Genomic DNA, 19,570 nt, shown 5'->3' on the forward strand with positions numbered 1-19,570 from the left:
TAAAGGTGTTCATAGAATGCGTTTATAAAGGATTTTGTGGTCTGGGCCATATTATCCACAGGCCCGGGGGCTTTGAAGGATTCCACCTCTGTTTTGAGGAGTGTGAAATTTGCTTTAGAGAAGTTTTTCACTGTGGTTTTCTGTGCATGGGGTGGGATCGGTATGTGAATATCCAGTGAGATTAGTTTATGGTCTGATCTCACCAGTGAGGGATACACTTCTGGTCTGGAGCATAGAGTCCCCATGTTGGTGATGATCACGTCCAGTATGTTTTCCCCTCTTGTGGGAGTGGTAGCAAGTTGTTCCATAGCATTTGAGTTTATAAATTCTAGGAACCTTTGGGCTAGGGTGTTGGAGCTAGAGTAATGATCCCAGTCTATGGTTGGGTAGTTGAAGTCACCCAATATAATGGTGTTTGGAGAGACCTTCATATTTTCCAGTGTTCTCAGGAAGGCCGAGTGGGGTTCCTGGGTTTGGGAGGGTGGACTGTAGCAGGCTATAAACTGGAAGGCAGTTTTACCCACTGTTAGTTGCACATGGATAGTCTCTGATGCTTCGTGCTGTGCCACCAACCTGGAGGTGTGGGTATCTTTGTGAATATTGATACTCCCCCTCCTTTTGTGGTTCGGTCCAAGTTTTGGGGCGAAAAGCATGGTATGAGGTATAACCTGGTAGTGCTGGGGTGCTCTCGAGAGCCTTGAACCAGGTTTCTGTTACTGCACAGATATCTATGTTCTCCATGCTAAGGAGAGTTTCGAGTGCATGCATCTTGAGGTTTAGACTTCTGGCGTTGAGTAGCATTACTCTTAGTTTCTTATCCCTTGTGATACCTATGGAGGTGGGTTTGTCTTTTGAGCCTTGCCTAAAAAAGGCACTATGGGGGTAGCAAGAGCCTTTGCCAATATCCGAAAGCCCAGGGGTGACAGGTGCAAGCTGTCCCTAGCGAAGCATTGTGGCTTGTCGAGCATGTCATCCCAGGCTGACAGGCATTGGATCCCCTTTGAATGACACCAATACTTAAGCCAATTGTTGAAATTGATAATCTTGTCTTCATACTGTGGCATCATTCTTGGTGAGGGTAAGATGCTACTCAAGGTCAGGGTCATACCAGCCTGGGCTACATGCTCAGAGAGCTCCTCTGTCTCTTTTCATGTAGTCCAGGGAGGTATGTCTCAGGTCATTCACACCAGCATGGACAATGACGGAGTCATATTTGTACTTGCCTTGGAGTGACCTGAGTGCTTGTGTTATGTGGCGGATCCTAGCGCCCGATAGGCAGCTCACCGTGACCTTCTTCTTGTTCAGCCTGGTGAGCGGGACGTCAGTCTGCCTGATGATAGTCACCTATTACAAGTGCATCCGGTGTGTTGTTTAGCCTTAAGGGCTGTGACTGTTCGGCACACTGGCTTTGTGAGCTATGTGTTGCACGTGTTTTGTTTTGGGGTAGCGGTTGCTTGGGTGTCTGCTTTGGAGGTCTCTGCTGCTTAGGCAGATTTTTATTTAGAGCCTCCAAGTATGTTTTTGTGTGTTTGGTTTGGAGCATGGGGCTAGGTAGGTGACTTTATCACACTTAAAAATACGCAAGCACATAAATCTGTTTAGTTGCAACCTCACCACCATGAGTGTTGAGGAAAAAATAAACAGAGAAACTACTAAAACAGAAGGAATCAAATCCAGGATTATGGGATGAAGCTTTGTGTGCTCTTAGCATTAATATTGTCTTTTACTTTGCTGTTTAATGACCCTGGTTTGTTCGCAACAGCAGTAAAGCGAATGTTTCTCGTATTCTGTATACGATGCAGTACCATGTACTGAATTTAAATTATAGTTAATTTTTCTGTTAACGGCTGTACTGTAATGCAGCTGGAATGTAAAACATATTCGCATTTTGAGTCCATACTTCTGTATTTGTATTGCACTTTTAACTCTGCACAGTATTTACTGACTGCTGTTTCTAGTAACATTCCCTATTCTGTCACACCTACACGCAACCTTTTTTAATGTCTTTTGCTCATGCTGCACTTCACAAAAAAGGCAAAGTACATTAAATAATGAATGAATGTTGCCTACCACAGACGCTATTGGCAGTTTGCTTCAGAACATTTCTTGTGGCTCAAATTTTTCTGTCGGCTCCTTGAAGGCAGTAAAAATGTCTGGTTGAAGTTTTTATTTGGTGCTATTTCTGTATTCTTGTTAATTTGGGCATTTGGTTACAAAACTATTGTCCACAATTGTGCAGCTTAATGCAGAAAGTAACAAGTAGTTAAAGCTTACATTTCTGGGACAAAGCTTGGTGTGCGAATTTCACACATTTAACTGGTAAAATTCTATTTATTTTTCCCTTTTAGAAGGCAGATGTTCTTCGTGTTTCACTGTTGCAGTCATTACATTTGGGTTATCTGCTTGCAGGTAGCCCTCAGTCGGCCTGATTATCAAAGTCTTGGGTCCTGCGTCGGTTGCTCTCATATCTTCCATGACGTCAGGTATTCAGGGTTATAAAACATGCAGCTGACACCATTACATCGGTCTTTCTTGCCGTGCAGTGCCGGTTGGCCAATTCCTGAAATTTTCGTTTTCGAGTTTCAGAACCGAAGTTTTCAAAAAAGCTAAGTTCCCCGTTGGAGATCCTTTTTCTTGCTCTAAACCGATGTCAGTAAAAGTTAACAATTATATTTCTTGTGGAAAGCAAATACCTCATAAAGATTTTCGTTCGTACTGCATTTCTTGCTTAGGCCCTGACCACGGCATCCCTCACTGTCGGTTTTGTGCCTTATTCAATCCTCAAACTATTTGTCGTCTGTTCATTTTCGCATCAAACTATTTCGGTACTTGGTTCAATTATCCAGAAATGGCTTTGGTAATTCATCCGACTACCAACATTCCGAAAAAACGTAGATAAAGACAGACCGCATAGGTCCAACGCTGCCGACGACACTTCCATTAAGCTAGCCGCCAGTTCGCCAGTTATCAGTGAGGTGCTTTCGCAGCCCCTGATGCCCGCTACTTTTGATTCGCAAGCCTCTACAGAGACCCATTTGGAGTCCAGTATGCCGTGAGATGTTTCTTCGACTATGGAACCTGTGGATTTTTCTACCTTGGATGGGTCCAGAGCCACTGTGCAGGCACCAGCTTCTGAGGGTGTATTCAGGCCTACTGCCTTGCATATCAAACCGACGCCATCTTCTTCTTCAAGGCCTAAAACTTGATCCACACCTGGAAAAACGATGCCCAGACTACATAGTCATGCCCATATGCTTAAAAAACAAATAAGAATGGCTGAAGACCTTATTACTCTAATCAGGGGAAGCCAGCCTTCCCCCTCTGAGAGACCTAGAACTGATTTTCTTTCTGATTCTTCTGATAAGGATTCTGAAATTTCTGTTTCTTCTGATGACCAGGATTTGCCCTTATCTACCTATGAGGATTCTGATGCAGAGTACTCTATTCCCAATGCTTCCCTTCCAGAAGATTTCTCTTTTGGTGAAACTTTACACACTCTTGGGGAGCATTTCCGCTGGGAAAGCCAGGATTACTCTGACTCCAAAAAGAGGCTTAGGAAATTCTTGCTCCTACCTCAACACAGGCCTTTGGCTATCCCTCTTGTACTGGACATTGTAGATGCCTTCTTGGAATCTAGCCTGGCCCCAGACACTTTACCTCCGGCTCCCAGGAAACCTGACCGGTATTAGAGAGTACCTGACTCTCACAAGTTCCTCTTTAAGAATCCTATTGCGGACCCAGAGTCCATTTCACAGGGACCCAAAGGCATTAAAGCTACTTACTGCCACCCCCCGATAGAGATTCCAAGGCCCTGGACAGATTGGGTAAGAAGGTATACACTTCAGCTACTTTGGCCATTAGGGCCTTAAACTGCCAGTTTCATATGTTAATGTATCAGCAGCATATTATTGGATTACTTAAACAGAAAATGATGATGATAATGCATTCTGCTGAACGAGTTGGTAAACCTACTTTGCAATGTGGTTTTGACTCCTTAGAGGCATCTTGCAGGGCTGTTGTCACTGGGTCTGTTCTTAGAAGGCAGCCGAGTGACGTCTCCAGGCGTTTCTGCAATTACACCCTACTGCTCCTCTAGGTGTCAAATATTGCCTGTTCATATTTGCATTAATAATTCCAAAACCATGTTACATACAAGGTATCGGAAAATTTTATCTTGAAGCATACGTGATAGCAAACACAATTGTATTGATATATGACCTCTGTCGGTGGGTATTTGTTAAAAATGTAAGGTGATCTCTTCAATTTTTAAATGCTGAAGCCACGCCCACTAGGGGTTAAAGGTACACACTCAAAAGTGCTCTACTGGAGGGAAAGAGTTAAGGAGCAAACTTTGCCAGATCATGTTAAAGCTTACAGCCTCCCAGATTTAGTAGGCATTGGCCTTCCAAGAATTGGTCCTTTCCAGGTCTTCTCAGTCCAAACCCAGGACCAGCAGACCACCCAGTCTACAGTTTCAAGGTACTCGCAGGCCTAAGCAGTGGGGGGCTCCCACTTCCAAAACAGGAAGTAGTAAGACACCCCTTATGGTAAACTGTCACAATGACTTAACCTTGAACCTTCCAAGCCCTTGTCAACTGACTGCTCCTTTTGGGGGAAAGATTGCCCTGCATGCAAAAAACTAGTAACTCATTACCAAAGACAAATGGGTTTTAAATGTAGTTTCCCAAGGATACAGATTCCACTTCCACACCTTACCAACCCCAAATGGTTGGCCAGACCTACCCCCAAATCAGTGGGCAGAGGCTCAACAGCAGGTTCTCTCTCTTCTAAGTATCAGGGCTGTTCAACCTGTCCCAGAAGAGGAATGGGGACAAGGTTTTTACTCAAGACTTTTCCTGGAACCCAGAAAAGACAACTCCTGGCGTCCTATCCTGGACCTGTCTCTCCTAAACACCTTTTTGGTAATCCCAAAATTCAAAATGCTAACTCATCAGCTGCTTCCCATGCTAGGCAAAAATGCCTGGTTGGCAACGTTGGATTTAAAGGAAGCTTACCTGCACATCCCAGTAAGGGAATCTTGCAGAAAATACCTTTGCTTCAGAGCAGGCTACATGCACTATCAGTTCTCTGCACTGCCCTTTGACTTATCTACTGCACCCAGGGTATTCACAAAGTGCCTAGCTCCAGTCATTGCATTCTGCAGGCAAAGAAACATTCAAAAATACTCATACCTGGACGATTGTCTAATTCAGGCAGAAAGCCAAAACATACTATTAAATCATCTGGCATTTGTAAAGAAACTGCTAACCTCACTGGGGTACACCATAAATGAAAAGAAATCACACCTAGTACCCTGCCAACAAATTGCATTCCTGGGAGCAAGCTTGAATACAACTTTCCAGATGGGCCTACCTCACGCCAGAGAAACAAGTTTATTTAACAGCCTACTTCAAACTTCTGGCCACAAAGACCCAGCTATCTGCAAGAAAAATACTGCAAGTCTTAGAGTTCATGGCCTCTTGCATTCTACTAATTCCATATGCAAGACTACAACTGAGGAAACTACAATGGTATCTAAAAAGCCCTATGGTGTCAACATTCTCAGGACCTGGAATCAATGATTCCTATCATTCCTTGTATAAAGACAAAGTTCCTTTGGTGGGCAGAGGCCTGCCACCACAACAAGGTGCTGCCATTCAGTCTACCCCCTGCCGCCCAAACCCTAACAGACGCATCAGACTATGCATGGGAGGCTCACTTGGCAGGGCAGTGCATTCAGGGCAAATGGAACCAGAGTCAAATCCACCTGCATATCAATCAAAAAGAAATGTTAGCTGTACAGAATTCTTTGACAGCCTTCAAGGACCACATTCTTCCAGGACAATTATTGGTAAAGACTGACAAACACCACTGATGTTAAGTTGTCAATCTCGCCTTCATTCTTGCTGGATGGGTTCGGAGCCGATCCTCGGCTCCGACTCGGCACTTGCTTAGCTTGAGAACTCCTTTTACCAGCTCGAGGCAACCCTATATCCCATGATGCAAGGCGGGACTACCCCAGATCTCGTTTGCCGCTTTGCGAAAGAGGTCTCCTTTTTGCCAGCTGAGGTAAGTTGAAAATTTCAAAAAGCTTAGTCAGGGTTTTTTCTCTCCCTTGTTCCCTTTTATAGTGTGTAGTGTTTCTACAGCCCACCCTATTTCCCCATATAGTTAAAAACTTCTAGTTTTTATAAAAAGTTTAAAGATTTTTTCAGTTAGGCCTAGGCCCCCTTTCTTAATCCCTACCTGTGTGTCTGTGTTTGTTGGTATTAATTGTGTGATTGTTTGGGGTGTGTGTGAGTATTTTTTCTTTGGACTATGTCTAAGGAAGGCAAGGTCTCAGGCTTCAAGAAGTGTGACTCGTGCTGTCAGAAAATGTTTGACAGACGGTCACACTTCTTGTGTTTACTGCCTGGGGCCTTTGCACCTGCAGGACTCCTGTGCTTTGTGTCACTCTTTTAGCCAGAGAGTCCTGCAGGAAAGGAGGAATAAATTGATCCTCCGTGGCTTACTAAAGCCAGAAGGTTCACCCACTAAAACTGGGTCTAGTAAACCTTCTAAGCCACTGAAGGTTCAGGCTACAGCTTCTAAGCCTTCTCCGGTGGCTCCGACTCCTTCGAGTCGAGATCGGCTCCGGCTGGAGCCGATCTTTCTTCTTCTAAAGTAGTAGTGTCGGTTCCGATCGGTTCCGACACCCAATCTGTTGCCTTGTCGGCTCCGGCTGGAGCCGACATATTATCCAGCATCGGAGCCGAGAAGCCTTCAGCTGCATCTGGAACTCGGGGGACGTCGGCTCCGATGACTTCGTCCAAGAAGAGATCTCGGTCCCCTTCGTTTGAGAGTATCCATTCGGCTCCGGGGTCTCCTCTTTTGTCAGAGAGGAGTCATCGGAGCCGATCTTCGAGATCTTCCAGGCTGTCTGACCATGATTTAGAGAGGGTGGTAAGCAGGCTGTTGAAGTCGCAGGCACTAGCCCAAATGCTCCATAGCCCGTCTCAGCAGACTTCGGCTATTGCCTTACCCCTTGAACTTCCTCCTCCGACTCCTCTCCAGAGTTCGGAGCCGGAGCTGCTCGGGACAGCGACCGTGTCGGCCGAACCGATACATCCTTCTTCGGCTCTGCCTCGGCTCCGATCTCTTCCATGAGACCTTCCTTGGAGGGATCCGGTCGTCGAGTTTCCCTTGTCTGCTCCGAGGGGGCTAGTGGCATCGGACCCTTGTCCGACCCCGCTCTCCCTCTCGGTGCTTCGGCTTTGGTAAGCTCGGCACCGACATCGGCCTCAGAGCCTTCCCTCTCAGTGGAGCCGGGAATTCCTATTTCCTCTGAACGGGAATATTCCGGCCTCCCGGGGAGGGGAGCCTTTGAGGTGATGAGGAGTGTCCTGGCACCTGAGCCAGGTCAACGGTCCATCCCTTTAGCTCCTCCCTCTTCAGTGCCTGTAGACGCCTCTTGCCAGCCTCTTGCTCCCAGGCCCAGGGATCCATCGCCCCAGGTTTCCCCATTGGGAATATCTTCCTCTTCCGAGGTTTCTCCTGATCCTGCAGGGGAACCTCCTCGGAAGAGGACGTGTAAGAGGAAACACACAGACTCCCCTGAGTCTACAACATCTGATACCGACTTAGATGAGTCGGAGGGTTCCCCACGGTCCCCCTCAGAGGATGTCTCCTTTTCAGACATCCTTGAGCTCCTCAAACAGAGGGGGAATTGGCCCTCCATTGACCCCTCAGAGGATGAGTCGGTATACCTGGAGGCTTTTTGGATCCCGACCCTCCACCTCCTGGGTGTCTCCGCCTTTCGACCCACTTATGCAGGTAGTGGCTCGGAAGGCGCAAGCAGCTCCAGATTCTGTGGAACCGGTTCCCAGGAGACCATCCAAATTTATCACGGCCCCTGCAGACAAGCAGTTTCTTTCCAAGGGCATCTCTGTGGATGCTATGGTGGTGGTGGCGGCCACCAAGAAGGAACTTGCGGATCCTTCAGTACCTGTCAATCCTCTTAACAAAGATTCTAGGACCATGGACAGGTATGGATAGCGGATGTTTTCTTCAGCGACCTTTGCTATGCGTTCGCTGAACTACCTTTGTCACTTCACCAGGCTTCAAAGAGATATTCTCAAGGAACTAGGTGAAGTGGTCCAGGATCCTTCTGCTGCTGGGGCTCAAGAAAAGATTGCCTCACAGCTAGCAATCCTGAATTCCTTAACCAACTCCTCCATGCGGCTCATATCCTATGCAGCCGATGGAGCGAGCAGGGCCACAGGCACAGGAGTGGCTCTTAGACGTCAAGCCTGGATGCGGCTTTGTAATTCTGTGGACCCTTTTAAGGCGTCCTTCACCAACACCCCCTTTGACGGTTCGGCTTTGTTCGGACCTCAGGTGAAGGAAACCTTGACCAGGTGTGAGCAGGACGGCAAAACTCTTTCTGCCGTTGGAGTCCATTTTTCCACCCCTTCTAGACCCTACCCCAAGGGTCAGAAGGGAGGAAAGATGTGGTTCTGCAAAGCCCAAGGAGCAGCCCGGACACACGTGGGCAGTTTACCCCAGAGGCAGAGGGGTAACAATAAAACGCCCCTAGGGGCAGAGGGGTCCTCAGAACCAGGGCAACAGGGAGTTTCTTCCTGAGAAGCCCTTTCAGCATCCCTGAGGTGTTGCCCAACTGTCCACCCTTGGAGGCAGTCGGGGGAAGGATTTTGCTGTACCCAGTAGCCTGGCATTCCCTTTCACAAGATTTGTGGGTACAGTCGATAATATCCGAGGGTTACAAAATCCCCCTCGAGAGGTATCCTGACTCACCAATCCCTTCCAGACATCTCACCCGGTCAAAGGGATTTGGCAGAACAGGAGGTTACAAAGCTCCTACAAAAAAGAGCCATCCAGACTGTTCCAGCAGACCAAGTAGGATCCGGCGTCTACTCCAGATTCTTTTTGGTCCTCAAAAGGACGGGAGATTGGAGACCTATACTAGACCTAAGCAATCTAAACAGATTTGTCAAGAAGGCAAGATTCGGATGGTCACGCTTCAGTCCATTTTGCCCTTTCTGGGCAAGGACAACTGGATGTGCTCGATAGACCTTCAGGAAGGTCTATCACATAAAGATCCACAGGTGCTCCAGGAGGTTTCTCCGCTTTCGGCTAGGGACCAGTCATTACCAATTCAGAGCCCTGCTCTTTGGCCTCAGTTCTGCCCCTAGGGTGTTTACCAAATGCATGGCAGTGGTCGCAGCTCACCTGAGACGTCAGGGATTCCAGGTGTTTCCTTATTTGGACGACTGGCTCCTCTCCGCCACCACCAGGCATCAGCTTCTTCAGACCAGAGACTACACTCTGCAGCTTTGCAAAAGTTTGGGAATTTCAGTGAATTTCAAAAAATCTTCTCTGCGGCCTTGCCAATCTATCACCTTTATAGGCGCAGAATTAAACACCGTCAAGTTGTCAGCCAGACTAACAGATCAGAGAATTCTGGACATCCAAAAATTTGTTCGAATATTATTGCAGAGCAGCAAAGTCAAAGCCAGATTGATTCTAAAAGTTCTAGGTCTTATGGCTGCGGCCATTGTTCTTCTACCACTGGCTCGCTTCCACATGCGTCTGCTGCAGTGGATGTTATTCACTCAGTGGTCGTTCCACAGTCTTCCGATGAAACACAAATCTTAGTCACACAATCGCAGAGCTCATCTGAACTGGTGGATATCTTCCCCTCTCCTTCACCAGGGCCGACCATTTGTCCCCCCTCCTCCAGTTGCCACAGTCACTACGGATGCCTCTCTGATCGGGTGGGGGGGGCATTATCAGGGCAGGATGGTCCACGGGACGTGGCAACCCATAGAATACCATCTGCACATAAATGTCCTGGAGATGAGAGCGGTGCTTTTAACGTTGCAAGCCCTCAACGACTTTCTTCCCGCGGGGACTATTGCAGTTCAAACGGACAACATGTCCGTGGTCTGGTACATCAACAAGCAGGGCGGGACCAGGTCCTATCCATTGTGTCGAGAAGCTCTCAGACTTTGGCAATGGGCAATCTCCTCTCATCGGTTTCTGATAGCAACGCACATCCCCGGCAGGTCCAACCTCTTGGCAGACAGGCTGAGCAGAGCCATTCTCATGCCTCACGAGTGGTCTCTCAATCAATCTATTGTGGACCAGATTTTTCTGAAGTGGGGCACACCTTGTTGCGATCTTTTTGCTACTCCCCAAAACAACAAGTGCCCCGACTTCTTCACCCTCTTTCCCCTACCAGGCCAACCCCTGAAAGACTCTCTAACCCAGGACTGGCCCCGGGGACGACTTTACGCTTTTCCTCCCTTTCCCTTGATTCCACAAGTCATTCAGAAAGCCACCGTTTTGAGGGCCAAGTTGATTCTCATTGCCCCTTACTGGCCTCGACAAATTTGGTTCCCGACTCTGCATAGTCACCTCCTGGTGCGGCCTTGGCATCTGGACCCAGTTCCGGATCTTTTGATCCACCAGTCGGGTCAACAGCACCGGGCCATTCATTCTCTCAACCTCACTGCTTGGTTGCTCCACTTCCTTCCCTAGCCAGGCTTCCTATGATCTCTGATCCTGTCAGAGATATTTTAGTAGCTTCTTTGAAGTCGTCCACCAGAACCGTGTATGCTAGCAAGTGGCAACATTTTTCCCTTTGGGCAAACTCCAGGCACATTGATCCCTTTACTGCTCCTGTGCATTCTGTTTTAGATTTCCTGGCTGAAGTTTTTCAGTCAGGATTTTCTTCTTCAACAGTCAAAGTTCAACTGGCGGCTATTTCCAAATATCATGTTGGCTTACAGGATCATAACATTATGTCACATAGGCTATGCAAAGCCTTTGAGAGGATTTTTTTTTCTGAAGCCGCCAATAAAACATCCTCCTCCACAATGGGATCTGAATTTAATGTTAGCATCCTTGATTTTACCACCCTTCGAACCGTCTGCCTCATGTTCCTTGAAGTTATTGACCTGGAAAACTATATTCTTACTGGCTGTCACTTCAGCAAGAAGGGTTTCCGAAATTCAAGCTCTCTGCATCCATTCCCCTTACTTGGTTTTTCACAAGGACAGGGTATCCTTAAGAACGAATCCATCCTTTCTCCCCAAAGTTGTTTCTCAAACTAATATTAATCAATCCATCGATCTACCAGTTTTTTTCCCAAATTATTCTGACAGAGCTGAAGAAAAGCTTCATTTTTTGGATGCCCATCGTCAGCTCAGGTACTATTTGCATAGAATTAAACAATTCAGGAAATCGGACCAATTATTTGTCTCCTATGCAGAAAACAGGAAAGGTCTCCCAGTTTCTAAAGTGACCTTATCCAGATGGTTGTCTTCCACCATTTCTTATGTGTATTCGCTCAGAGGCAAGCAACTACCTTCTAAACCGAAAGCACACTCAACCAGGAGTCTATCCACTTCTGCAGCCTTTCAGGATAGACTACCCATTGATACCATTTGTGCAGCAGCTACTTGGGCCACTCCTCATACCTTTGTCTCTCATTACAAATTAGATTTGGCCTCCAGGGACAGGGCCAGTTTTGGTTCCACAGTTCTCAAGAGTCTGTTCCATTGAGCCACCCGGGATACAGGTGCTAGGACGCGGTCCCATCCAGCAAGAATGAAGGCGAGATTGACAACTTAACATTTAGAAGTTATGTACCTACCATAACGCTCCATGTTAGTTGTCTTCTCGCCTTCTTTCTTAAGGCCCCTCCCTCCTTCCCCTGGCCTGGACAGATCTTGAAGAGTTTCCTCTTCAGGTTGTTCCTCCTGAGTCTTCAATTGAAGAGTCCTTTGTTAGGAATTTTTGTTTTCCTAGTTCTACTAGGTTAGTCCTTAGCAGGGTATGTTAGCTACCAAACGAGATCTGAGGTAGTCCCGCCTTGCATCATGGGATATAGGGTTGCCTCGAGCTGGTAAAAGGAGTTCTCAAGCTAAGCAAGTGCCGAGTCGGAGCAGAGGATCGGCTCCGAACCCATCCAGCAAGAAAGAAGGCGAGAGAAGACAACTAACATGGAACGTTATGGTAGGTACATAACTTCTAATTATGTGGTACATAAACTAGCAGGGGGGAACCCTCTCATACCCTTTCTGAAGACTAGCCATGGCTCTGTGGAGCACAGCCTTGAGTTACCAAGTGCACCTAAAAGCTCAGTTCCTGCTAGGCAAGCTAAATACACTGGCAGACGACCTAAGCAGAAATCTCATGGACCCACACGAGTGGAAACTGGAACCAAAGATATTCAACATGTTGAGAAACAAATGGGGGAGCCCAGAGATGGACCTGTTTGCCTCCCCTCAGAACTACCAATTTGACAAATTCTGTACGAGGACTCCCCACAGACAAGTTTGGAAAGTTGATGCCCTGTCCTTCACTTGGGAAAGCCTCTGTTTATGCCTTTCCCCCTTTGCCTTTCCTTTCGAAAGTTCCACAAAAGATAAAACAGGACAAACCAAGGACAATACTTATTGTGCCAGACTGGTACCCCCTCTTGCGCAGTATGTCACTGCTGGAACCTTGGCACCTGCCTCAGACCCCTTCCCTGCTGTCCCAGCAGGAGGGCCAGATTCTGCACTCCCAGCTTCAAACCCTGAACCTGGCAGCCTGGCTAATTACCTGAGTTCTGCTATACCATCCCTCAGCAAGCAAGTGCTGGATGTCATCCTGGAGGCAAGAAGGTCTAGTACTAGAAAATCCTGTGCTGAAAAGTGGAAAATATTCTGTTCCTGGAGCCAGACTTGGGATGGGCACAACAGTGCCCAGTTTACTGCATCTTCTTCAATACTTAACAGAGATGCTTCACAAGGGCCTTTCCTTCTCTTCTACTAAAATTCATGCCTCAGCCATTTCATCACATTATAATAGAGCCCACCCCTCTTCCCTCACCCCCTGCTGAAACAATTCCTCCCTAGGGGCCAACAATTTAAGACCACCCAGGAGAGCCCCTACTCCAACATGGGACCTTAACTTTGTATTGGAAAAGCTCACTCTACCTCCTGTTGAGCCAGCTGCAACTGCAGAGTTAAAATCCCTTTCTTGGAAAACAGCATTCCTTCTAGCCATCACTTCAGCAAGAAGGTTGTCTGAATTACAGGCCCTCATGGCAGTGTAGCCCTTCATCATTTTTCATGCAGACAGGGTGTCCCTCAGGACCAGTCCTCCTTTTATGCCCAAGGTGGTATCCAGTGTGGCCCTTAATCAGTCCATTCATTTGTCAGCCTTCTTTTCTAATCCACAGAACAAAGGAGAACGAATACTGCACTCCTTGGACATGCACAGACAACTTGGATTTTATTTGGACAAGACTAAACCTCCCAGGAAATCTGAACAGCTGCTAGTTGCCTGTACCGCAGGGGCAGAGGGGAAGGCCATTTCAAAGCAAACCATTTCTAAGTGGATAGGTCATTGCATTAATTTCTGCTATAAGCACCATGGAAAACCTACCCCACAGGGGATAAGATCCCATTCCACCAGGGCTGCATCTAATTCTTCAGAGGTGTTCCTACCAGAGACATCCTAGAAGCTGCTACCCTGGAGTTCTGTACATACCTTCATCAAGCATTACCACTTACCAATTTTTTCTAAATCCAGAGCTGGTTTTGCCACTGCAGTCTTGCAAGGCCTAATAGCTGGTCCTTATGCTCTCTAATTGCCTCCTCCCTTCCTTAGCTTTGGGAGTCTACCGAAATGTAATGACTGTAACAGTGAAACACGAAGAACATAGTACAGTTGTGTACATTTACCATAAATGTAGATGTTCGAGTGTGTTCACTGTTGCAGTCCTGGTTACCCTCCCTCCAGCCCCCTGACTTCTATTGACTATACCTCGCTTCTTGTTTACTGTATTTAAGCTTTCTGGTGTATTTGTTTTTTGTTGGAGGTGTAACCTTGTATATAATTGCTTCCCATTATGGGGGCACCTGACATCTGGGGCAAGAAAAACTGATGTAATGGCATCGGCTGCATGCTTTATACCCCTAACTACCTGACGCCATGGAAGATGAGACCGCAACCAATGCAGGACCCAAGACTTTGATAATCAGGTCGACTGAGGGGTGCCTGCAAACAGATAACCCAAATGTAATGACTGCAACAGTGAATACACTCTAACATCTACATTTATGGTAAGTGTACACAACTGTACTTTCTTGAATCCCTATTGGGGTTTATAAGTTTAGTGCTTGAAATAATGTGACAAGGTGCCTGACCAGCTTCTTACATGTATATTTGGAGAAAACTTGACCATATCCTTGCACATACAGGTATTTCTTTTCTTCACATGTGTAACATGGAGTGATCAACAGAAAACACCAGAACTAGGCATATGTAATTTTGATTTAATGTAGTTCCCCTGGCTGTTTAAGGGAAATGGGTTGAGGGTATTTGCTACTGAAAATGATGAAATACTTCAAATGTATGTTTCAAAGGAGACAGAGGTGCAAGAAAGTCAGTTATTAATGTTAACATGTTTAAGAAAGGCTAATTAAAGGAGTAACCCTCTGAATATAAAGTGAACTGCAAAATGTGACACCAGAAATAAAACTGAATAGTTAACCATTTCCTCCTAAAAGTCTTATTAATATACATATATTTATTTTTTTTAGTGTAATTGTAATTTCTTTTTAATGCAAAGAACATTTTAACAGTGTTCTCGTCTGGAGTGCCTTATTTGTGGAATCTGCATGCCCTTCCTTTGTGTACATGTAATTTCACTTGGATCTCCGAATTCTTTCCTTATCCCATAGAAATGCTGATTGGTGAATTGGTATCCCTGTAAATTTGCCCTTAGGTGAGTGGTACAGTGTTCCCTGTGCTCATCCACCGGTGATTCTTTGCTGTACACCAGTTGCTTGCTGGAATATGCTCTTGGCTCTCTTGGGAGTTGTGAATAAGGTAATGCAGATTTCTGAAAACGAATGAATGAACAAACATATTTGTTGGTGAAAAGAACTAATTCCAACCTTTGCAAAGCTGGACTTTCAAATCTTGATGTTTTCTGCTATGAATTATTTTCCTTTTATTAAGTTTCAATTTTTTTTTTACTTTCCCAGTATGTGGAATTCTTAACATATTTACATTAATTCAAGAGCCTGACTGAGTTATGTACTATAATGTTCATCTCTGCATCTTGTAATTTGTAGAACTGCAGTTGCAATGTTTTGCTCAAACTAGTGTTGTCATAAAAATGAGTTTTGGTAAAGCGTATTTAACGCCCTCCTAACAGGAATGACAAAAATGGCCAAAATGATTGACGAGCGACAGCAGGAGTTAACACACCAGGAACACAGAGTGATGCTGGTCACTTCTATGAACACAGTCAAAGAACTGCTCCCTGTCCTCATATCAGGTAAGGAACACTATGTATGCACTTTAAAACATGTACGTTTGAAATAGTACAGATAATTACCTGCTCTGTCTTCACATTTCAAATTAAAAATGCATTTAAGTAATAGAGAGGCACAAAGTATAAACATTCACTGTAATGTCATGACAGTGCAGTCTTGTTTACCGTTTTATGATTATACCTTAGGAAGAAATGTCACCTGTTTGGGCATAGCTTTTTCCCAGTTAAAACATTCCCCGTGAGTGGTGATTAGGAGTTACTTGACAGAGAACATGCAGTCAGTCGAAGGACTTTTATTTCCTCCTCACCCCAGCAGAAATTAATATGATGCTTAACCATGTCCACATTAAATTGTTCATGTGGAAATAAGGCCCTTAGTGAATCATTCCAGGCCTTCATTCATCAGCAGGCTTATTAAGTGGAACATTGTGTATAACAGTGTTGGGACAGGAGTGCTTCTCCCTTCTTGCCCTTTTGAAGGGATGCAGCAGATGGTTTTGATTGTTACTCTACAGGAAGTGAAGTAATTCTTTAAATTACCTAATCCATAATTTTCTAACCCTTGCCAGCCTTGACTATCTGTCTCTCCTGCTACTCAGTGAACCCATTTATGTCCCCCATCACTCCTGATAATGATTGCTAGAGGTGGGTGTTAGGCTGTCATGTGATTGGCTCAGGTATTTTTTTTATGTAATATCCCTAATTGGTGTCTGTGTGCAGCACTGGCCTTGTGCTGTATCGACCACTAACATTGCTGTTTAGACAATTGCCAGCATGTAGGCCGCAACATGTGCCTAGATTTAGCCCTTTTGCTTTCCACTAAAGGTACTGCTGCGGGAGGGTCTTCCTTTGATCATTTGACTTTAACCATCTGGCATATAGTTTGCTCTTCAAACCTGGATTACTTTTGCCATAGTCAACACATAGCCTGTATGCCATTGGCACGCTCTGTTGTCTCAAACGTTAAATTTAACTTTAAAACCTTTATGCTTCAAGCAGACAGTGAGTATATTTCCTCTGGAATAAATGCACAGCATTGCACAACATGTAATCTGAATGTCTCTTTACATTTGGCACTAGACCCTTAATGTTTAGTATAGAACATTCTGCTGATAAAACTTCCAGTCAATGTTCAGACTTGACCAGTAAATATTAGTGACTAGCTTCTGTTATAAAATTCTCTTCTTTCATAGGTAGATTAAAATCCAGGTTTCAAAATATATAGGACAGCACTTTAAAAATGATCCAGTTTGATATTTTCACATTTATGTTCTCCTTTCACTAATCTAGTATTACCCATCAGTTTTCAAACATCACGTGTTTTTTTGGTGGAATCTGCAAATAATCTATGGGCACATCTGAGGATCATTTTTCAACCATGACCACAGAAAGAAACTGTGTTTAATAATAAATTGTACAGCACAAAGCTTGCAAAAATGGATGTGCAGTAAAAGATCCAAAGGATGTGGCTGAAGCATGTTCTCACTAAAAACGAAGCAAAACAAAGTGATGGCGAAAGATAGCCCAAAAATGCAGCACCAAATTACAGTAATAAAAATGTTATGAGCAGTGTGTTGCTGCATTTTTGGAAAAAATATTGGTACAGAGGTCTGAAATGATGAAAGGTTTACAGATGCATCTCAACACAGAATAGAGTTTTAGGAGCAGCTTGTGTATATAAAGAGCAAATGTAACTAGTAAATATATCACTGCACTCGATAGGTTATGCAGTGGCTTCTTATCCCCTGAATAACCCAAATAGTGTGTCGCAGATGGTTGTCTAGTAGTCAGCTTGTCATAAAAATGAACGTATCGTATGTTGTCCTGTCCATCCAGCTTGACAGTTGGGTTACCTGCCTGTAGGTGGATCCGAGTAGGCAAGTACTTAAAAGTTTCTTAAGTGCTTGAGCCCCCCCCATAATTCCGTTTCCTGCACTATAGCTTCAGGTCTCATTTCCTGCTCTTACCAAGCAGACATCATCTCCTGTGCTGCTCTTGTTTTTTGAATCTTCAGGTAAATAAGTAATCCTTCTGGTTTTACATACAAGTTTTTATCATTGTAAACAATGTTGCAATAACCTAAACTACATTTGGGTTATATCCTGTATAGGCCAGCCAGCTTACAAAATTTTAGTGGACATTCCACGCACAAAAACTGTTAGTCTAGTCAAGCTGAGCATTCCTCTGCAGGCTTTCCAGGATAGACTGTCAGCTAACACTTGCTGAGCATTTCCCTTCGGGGAGACACCTTCCACTTAACATTTTTACCAAAGCAACCTTACTTTTTCTTAAGAAGTTCTTTTAACCTAGGAAGATGTGTTTTGGTTGCATGTATCGTGACTTATATACTTTAAGGTGAGCTTGCACGTTACCTTTGTGGTTAAAAGATGTTCAAAACTGCTTTTTCTGTGGAGGAACTGTGCTCATTTTCCTTTTTGGTGCTGGGTTTTTAAAGTGCTTTTTCTGGGGAAAGGTTACATGTTAAGTTGTCTATCTCGCCTCCATTCTTGCTGGATGGGTTCGGAGCCGACTCGGCCACTCTAAAAGCTCGAGAGCTAGTTCCACCGGCTCGAGGCTCCCCTATATCCCACAATGCTAGGCGGTAACTCCTCGGATCTCGTTTGCCGCTATAGCGATCGAGGTGCTCTTCAACCGGCTCGTCAGGTTAGTTGTTAAGACTAAGTTTAATCTTAGATAGACCCCCTTTTTAAGTCAGTTTTTCTTCATTATTTTCTAAATTAGGTAGTTTCCTACCATTCTTTTCCAAAACTCACTAGAGTTCTTCCCTTGGGCCTTTAGGCCCAGTCCCTCCCTTCCTAGTAGTTGGAGTGACTGTGTTTTTGTAGGGATTTAATTTTCTAAATTATTTACTAATTTAATTTAAATTTCAATAAGTGTAATCTGTGTGTGTGTGTGTGTGTGTGTGTGTGTGTGTGTGTGTGTGTGTGTGTGTGTGTGTGTGTGTGTGTGTGTGTGTGTGTGTGTGTGTTATTACACTTTTCTTCTTTAGAGATGTCTAAAGAATCAAAGGTCTCAGGCTTTAAGAAGTGTGACTCGTGCTGTCAGAAGATGTCTCTGACAGATGGTCACACTTCTTGTGTATACTGCCTGGGACCTTTGCACCTGCAGGACTCATGTGCTGTTTGCCATGGCTTCAGCCCTAGAGACCTGCAGGAGAAAAAATAAGCTCATGCTAAGGGGCTTATTGAAGCTTGAGGGTCCCCGACTCAATCTGGAAACTAAGCCTACCAGACCATCGGCCCGTATCTGAGTCGTCTTCTGGGGCTTCGAAGGCTGTTCGAACTTCGGCTCCGGCTGGAGCCGATGATTCTCGAACTCATGTCTCTACTATTTCCTCGGCTCCGGCCGGAGCCGAGGTAGATACCGGTGAGTCTGCTCCGATCAGATTGTCGGAACCGACCTCCAGAAAAAGGTCCTGGTCACCATCTATTGGCTCCGTTCATTCGGCTGCAGCATCACCATTGTTGTCTGAACGGAGCCATAGATCTCACTCCTCTAGGTTGTTGAGACTATCAGATCATGACCTTTAGAGGGTAGTGAGTCGACTTCTTAAGTCCGAGGCACTGGCCCAGATGCTTCAAAGCCCGACTCAACAGTCGATGGCTAATCCCATCACTCAGAATGTTCCTCCTCTGACTCCCTTGAGTTCGAGCGGGTGGCTCGGACCGAGACTGTGGCTGCGTTGGAACCGATACAGTTGTCTTCGGTACCGCCGTGCTCCGATATCTTCCTTGGAGGAATCTCGGCGCTGACTTCCCTCGGCTCGAGGGGACGAGTGGCATCGGACCCTTGTCCGACCCCGCTCTCCCTCTCGGTGCTTCAGCGCTGGTGAGTTCGGCTCCGACATCGGCCTCGGAGCCATCACTGTCGGTGCCGGGGGAGGTTTCCAGCTTTTCGAAGCGGAGACCTCTGGCTCTGCCTGACAGGGGTGCTTTCGAGGTCATGAGGAGCGTGTTAGAACCTGGTTCAACTCCACAGTCGGCTCCATCTGCCCCTCCACGGTGCCTCAGGTGATTTCTGCTCACGCCCTCATCCCGGATCGTAGAGAGCCAGCTCCTCAAGTATCCCCAGTGGGGATATCCTCCTCTTCCGAGGCCTCTCCTGACTCTGTAGGAGAGCCTCCTAGGAAGAGGCAGTGCAAGAGGAAGCACATCGACTCCCCTGAGTCTGTCACCTCTGACACTGATTTAGAGGATTCTGAAGGTTCCCTTT

At 45.7% G+C, this 19,570-nt stretch overlaps 1 protein-coding gene across 1 annotated transcript in view; it reads left to right on the top strand.

Moving 5' to 3' along the window:
- Positions 1 to 19,570, top strand: part of VCL (vinculin) — a 1,795,541-nt gene that overhangs the window by 369,406 nt on the left and 1,406,565 nt on the right. Inside the window, exon 9 of the mRNA XM_044055664.1 lies at positions 15,218 to 15,340. Within this exon, the coding sequence (XP_043911599.1) occupies positions 15,218 to 15,340 (123 nt within the window). The remainder of the gene's footprint in view (positions 1 to 15,217; positions 15,341 to 19,570) is intronic.

This window comes from Protopterus annectens, chromosome 14.part0, assembly GCF_019279795.1.
Source record: "Protopterus annectens isolate FY-2018-M chromosome 14.part0, PAN1.0, whole genome shotgun sequence".
In the NCBI taxonomy this organism is placed as follows: domain Eukaryota; kingdom Metazoa; phylum Chordata; order Ceratodontiformes; family Protopteridae; genus Protopterus; species Protopterus annectens.